Genomic DNA, 6,000 nt, shown 5'->3' with positions numbered 1-6,000 from the left:
AATGCTTAACTATTTGAATTTGTTTAAATATGCCATCATATGCAACAATATACAGCGCAAGCATGGTCCACACAGGAAACTGATTCAAGCACTCAAAGTCTGAAGATTGTCACGTCCTCCCTAATGCAAAACTCTGATTGCATTGACCTACTTAGAATCAGATAGTTAAGATTTTGTTTAAAATGTTTCTAAACAGTCATCATGAGTGTACAGTATAACTTACCATAGCATTTTTGTTTTCAGTCCCAATATTTTTTATATATAAACCTGTGTCATTTACCAAAACCAAGACTGATTTCTCCCTCTTACTTAAGTCCAAATAAAATTTTGACCAGAAACAGTAGATGGATTTTTGTCCATCAGGAGTCAGCTATGTTCCTGGGCAAGCGGTAATGCTCTGGCCTGATCCTTGCCTTCTTCTCCTGAGGGTTGGCATATTTCCACTTGGATGGAGACATTTTCAGCTTTTTTCTTTTCTTATCTGTACACCACACCTTTTCACAGTATTCCTCCACCCTCTGGAAATTACTGTAACCTATTAGTTGAAGAAATTCCTTGTACCATGGCTTTGATGCCTGAGGTATACTGCTCTGCATTGGGCATGGCATTTTGTGAGGTATCTCCTCCTCATAGTCTTTGTTGAACATTTCATCTACACGTTCTTCCTCCACTATTTCCAGGGTGATTTTCCTGACAGTGTGAACAATGCTGTGTTCCACCGTCTGACAAAAATAGGTCCCTGCATCCCAGCCGATGCAGCTTCAGGAATAAAAGGCCAAGGTCCATTTTAATTATTCTATCATCTGTCTTCACCTGAAAAACAAATTGACACAGTTATAGAGCACAGGCCTTTACTATTGCATTAAATCAGTGCAATAACTTCTGAAATATACCTTCATGAATATAATATTACATTTTGAGAGGAAGATTAGGATTCACTATCCTTTAATTCACAGTTTTTAAGTAATGAAAATATTTACTTGAAGTAAAGAAGTGGAACTGTGAAAGGAAAGCGATCTAGAGAGTCTGGCAAGCATGGTAGATCAGATAGTGGAGCAGATAGTTTCCTGTTTTCCCAGCATGGGTTAGTCACTTGTGGCTAAATCACAGAGGGAAATAAGGTTGAAACATGCAAATAAACTACTGGATGGAAAACTAACAGGCATTTGCCAGATGACCTGCTATAACTGTCCCTGTGAATGCTCTTATACATTGACAAATGTTTTTGAGGCGACACTCATAGATATTTTTATATCTAACTGCAGGACCATTGTGATCTTAAAGCCTCAGTTCTGAGATTGGTGTTTGAGTTCCCCCTACAGCTCCTGAGAGCTAAGTTATTAACTACGACGCATATGCAGATGCTAGCAAGCAGGGAGCACTGGGCTGTCTAATCCAGCCAGCAGAAGTGCCCAGGAGAATGGAATCTCCATCTAGTTAACAATAAGACACTGAATATGAAGCAGAGGAGAAGTACTGGGTGATGAATGGATTCAGAGCAGCCTTGCAGAGAAGGACTTGAGGATATCGGTAGACGAAAAAATGGACGTGAGCCGGCAATGTGTACTCGCAGCCCAGAAGGCCAACTGTATCCTGGGCTGCATCACAAGAAGCGTGGCCAGAAGGTCGAGGGAGGTGATTCTGCCCTTTGTCTCTGGTGAGACCCCACCTGGAATCCTGCATCCAGGTCTGGGGTCTCCAGTACAAAAAAACCATGGACTGTTAGAGTGGGTCCAGAGGAGGGCCACAAAAATGGTCAGAGAGCTGGAACACCTCTCCTATGAAGAAAGGCTGAGAGAGTTGGGGTTGTTCAAACTGGAAAAGAGGAGACCGTATTGTGGGCTTTCAATCTATAAGGAGGGCTTAGAAAGATGGAGAAAGACTTTTTACCAGGGCCTGTAGTGATATAAAAGAGGTAGATTTAGACTGGATGTAAGGAAGAGATTCTTTTGTTTAGTGAGACACTGGAACAGGTTATGCAGAAAGGTTGTGGATGCACCATCATTGGAAATGTTCAAGGTCAGGTTGGACAGGGCTTTGAGGAACGTGGTCTAGTGGAAGGTGTCCCTGCCCATGGCAGGGGAATTGGACTGGATGATCTTTGAAGGTCCCTTCCAACCCAAACCAGTCTGTGATTCTATGACTATATTATTCTACTTGTCTCTGCCTGTAATTTTCTTTTTCTAATGACTATATAATTATTCACAAAAAATTGAATTATTTGCAGGGGGAAACATTAAAACAAATTCATCCTAGTAGTATAAAGACATACTGGAAGGTTAGAGTTTGTTCAAATTTATACTCCTGGTGTCCAGTATCTGAGCCACGGGGTCTAATGGGACGTGCATGTAATAGGACATCCTCCCCCCCTCACACTTCACTACTTTCTGTGAAAGACCCGATCAATAGTTCTGTTATAAGAATGATTATGCATAGATAGGGATCTTCCAGTTAAATACATGGGAAGATACCAAGTGTGAAAATCCATGCAGAGATTTGGGACTTGGACAAAACTTCAGGCAAAAACGTGCCTGAAGTGGGAATGGCATTAATCTTGCTTAATTTTAGATATTTAAAGCAGAGTGTGACATCCTTGGTTATTTTTGTATTCAGTGATTTTCTAGTCATTTTTTACCCAAACAGATGAAGCTGTCTTAAGCATGAGGTGATACCACTGGCTGTAACTGCAACACCATCTAGTCTGACTTCAAAGGCAGCCTACATCAACTAGCTCCTGGGTAGATCTCTTTACTATAAATGTCCACATTTACTGTCAGGTGAGTCCTACTCCAGAGATCTGCAGATGTCTATGGCTAAGCCATGTCTCACATTAGCAGCAGAGCCTAGCTGCTAGGCAGTAAGGCAACCATCTTTATCCTTTTGTAGTCTGAGGCTTTTCTCCCAATGTCCTTCCACATACTAAGTGGGGATAGCTACATTGTATCAGAGAAGTACTGAGGAATAAATAGACTAACACTTATGAAGCACTTTCATAATAGAGAAATATATGTAAAAGAGGCAGAGAATCCACCAACACCCATTTTCAGAAGGTTCTGTAATGTAATGGGTGAGGCAGCGAGAATTAATAGATGTTAAACTAGACTAACATTGGGAGTAACATGTAAACATTTCACCTCTGCAATAACGTATCAAGAGAAGTGTTGGATTCTCTTTTGTTTTGAGATCTTAAATCAAGTTTCTCTACATTTCTAACATCTGCATTCAAGATTCTGAATGCAAACAGCAGATGAAATTCTCAGGTCTATTAATTCAAGAGAGCAGATGAACATTATGATTTTCCCTTACACCCATGTACATTTCAGCAACAGATGACAGGCCTTTCAGTGAAGATGTAATATTCCTAAGCATGGGCTCTTTTATTTAAAAGGTTAGGCTATAAGAATATATACCTCTTCCTTTTTAGCTTCATGCGCTCGCTGGACAAACCAGATTACTTTTGCTTGTAAGGTCCGAGGGGTGCACTCCAGAAGGGTGCTGTTGTACTCTATTCCATAAACAAGTCGCTCCTCAGTCTTCTCCAGGACTTCACCTGGAAGGAAAAGAAATGTTTTAAAAATATGGGCCCAATACTTGTAACACACCATATTCAGGGTATATTTACTTTTAAGAATAAAGTTTAATTCAGATCCAAACAGATAGTGACTGAAAAGTAGGGTCTGCTGAAGGTCTGAGCTACTAAGTGAATTTTCCTATTATCTCAGACTCACAGGATCTGGCCATAAGACAAACGGACCAAATTATGCCATGATTCAGCTAAGGTCATACACAGAGAAACAGATCTCAGACTTTCACACTGCTAATTGCTTGTGCCTTGTTCTTATGAATAGTTCATCTATTTCATTTTCACTCAGTGAAACAGGAGGATTCAATACATGCTTAAATATAATAAATAATTAAATATTTTTAGGGATAAAAATGAGATCACATAGCCTTTTGCAGAATGAAACTCTTAAAAACTATAAATACCCTAACCAGTATTATACATACCCATGTTATACACATGTAAAATAAACATATAGTTTTGGCCCAAGGGTGCTAATAAAAACAAGGTGAATGAAATGAATCAAAACTCAATTTTGCTTTTCCGTCCATTAAAACATCTGGAGGAAGATAAGCTAGATGTTATACTGGAGGAAGCCAGTTGCCTCATTAATGAAATAATCTTATTCCACAGTAGTGAGAAATATTCTTGAGACCAGTTTTCCAGTTTTATACCCTAAAAAATACAAGGTTTGATGTAATTGTGATTTCTCTGTTGTATTTCATATTGGAATATACTTTTCCAAAATCTACTATATCATCCAATGGACTCCAATTTTAATGAAGCTTTCTCTGGTAAAATATCTATCTAATATTTAATATCTAAAATATGTTTCCTCTGACCATCTAAAAGAACCTTTTTTTTTATTTTATTTTTTTCTTCTATAAATGTATTGGGTGTTATCCTGCAAAATATTGAGGATTTCCAGGCAACTGTTTTCTGTCTGTTTTGCCATTCCTAATATCAATGTTTGAAATCATCACTTTCCAAGGTTTAGACAACAGCATTAGACACAGTAATCTATCTTTTTTTAGAACAAATCTTGATAATGATCATAAATACACATTAGTGTTCCAACATGTCATTGCCCATGTCTGTGCTAGGGAGCTCCTTCAATTCCCACCTCTGGCTGAGTGTCCTGGCAGCATTTCATATTCATTTCAGGATGCAGCCCTGTTGTTTCTTATCCCTGCCCCATCTTTCCTCTTGCATTTCTGTTGGAAGCCCTTGAGATGCATTAACCACATCCCTAGTCTGAATGACAGGGCTGCAGGACTGCATGAACGCTATGGGATGCACCTGACCTGCCATCAAAACAAAATCATTCTTAGACCTGGATGACATGGGCTCATCCCCATGACCCTTATAACTTGTTAAAGGAATATGCCAGTAAAAAAAGCTCAGGTGAGATCATGGTCTGGCTCATACTCTTGGCAAAGACTGTGCTCTCTGCTCCAGGCATTTGCTAACAATTTGTAAACGTGTGAGTAGATTACCAATGAACTGCTGGCCAAAGCACTGCTGCGCTGCATTTCCATGTCGAACATCTTGTCTGCGGAAACGTCTGGAGGGGAAAAAAATGGAATTGTTTGAGATAACAGGTTTAGCTTACAGATTGTTTGGTTTATGCTAAAGTGGCATTCATTAAAAACATAAGGAGCTAAATCTTGATTCCTAAAAATTTAACATTGTTCTGAGAAGTACTCATTTATGCATTGGTATTTTCTCCCTACTTACATGTCTGAAAAAAAGAAACACACTTGTCTGGGGAAGAGGCACAACTACGTGTCCAGTTTATATGTAACTACACTGATGCTATAAATACTAAAACAAGATCCTCTGAACCAACTGGGCAACATTCAGTTCTAAGAAGAGCCAAAGGGACCTTTAGCCTGTCTTTTGGTTCTCTCTCGCTGGAAGCCAAGGAAATTTTCCTTTTTTAGTTTAGAACATTTTGCTATGTATTGAATGGTAGTTCTTTTATCCTTCACTCTCATGTTATTGTTTTCATTTGGGAATCTCAAAGCGCAGAGCAAATACTTTCTTACATCTGCATAGCAGACAGTTGTTAAACCCATTTTTCTCAACAGGGAAACAGACACATTCATGACTTGCCCGTGCCTAGAAAGTGAGCTAGTGGCAGAACTGTGGTCAGAACCTGGGAGCCCCGGCTGCAACCTGGAAATAATGCAATTGATTTTGAGAGAAAAATTGTTGTGAGTTTTGGGCTTTGTGTTTTTTATACACATTTACAGAAAAATAATGAAAACCATAACTGGACAGTGCATTCCCAGAAGAATTGTGCTTTTATATGGCAATTTTATTCTCTGAGTGTCCTGATAAATAAAATTAGGACTGCTTACGAAAGAACCTATTGGGATGTCATATCTTGCCAGATGTAGTATTTCCAACAACCTGAAATTTAGTTATACTAAGGA

At 39.0% G+C, this 6,000-nt stretch overlaps 1 protein-coding gene across 1 annotated transcript in view; it reads right to left on the bottom strand.

Moving 5' to 3' along the window:
• Positions 1 to 359: 359 nt before the first annotated feature.
• Positions 360 to 6,000, bottom strand: part of SEMA3E (semaphorin 3E) — a 70,886-nt gene continuing 65,245 nt past the window's right edge. The window contains 4 exon segments of the mRNA XM_075144393.1: positions 360 to 746; positions 748 to 813; positions 3,411 to 3,550; positions 5,059 to 5,126. Of these exon segments, the coding sequence (XP_075000494.1) occupies positions 360 to 746; positions 748 to 813; positions 3,411 to 3,550; positions 5,059 to 5,126 (661 nt within the window).

The sequence above is a fragment of the Calonectris borealis genome, chromosome 1, assembly GCF_964195595.1.
Source record: "Calonectris borealis chromosome 1, bCalBor7.hap1.2, whole genome shotgun sequence".
Classification (NCBI taxonomy): Eukaryota; Metazoa; Chordata; class Aves; order Procellariiformes; family Procellariidae; genus Calonectris; species Calonectris borealis.
Note: the sequence above shows the minus strand (reverse complement) of the source record. Positions and strands in the feature narration are given on the sequence as shown.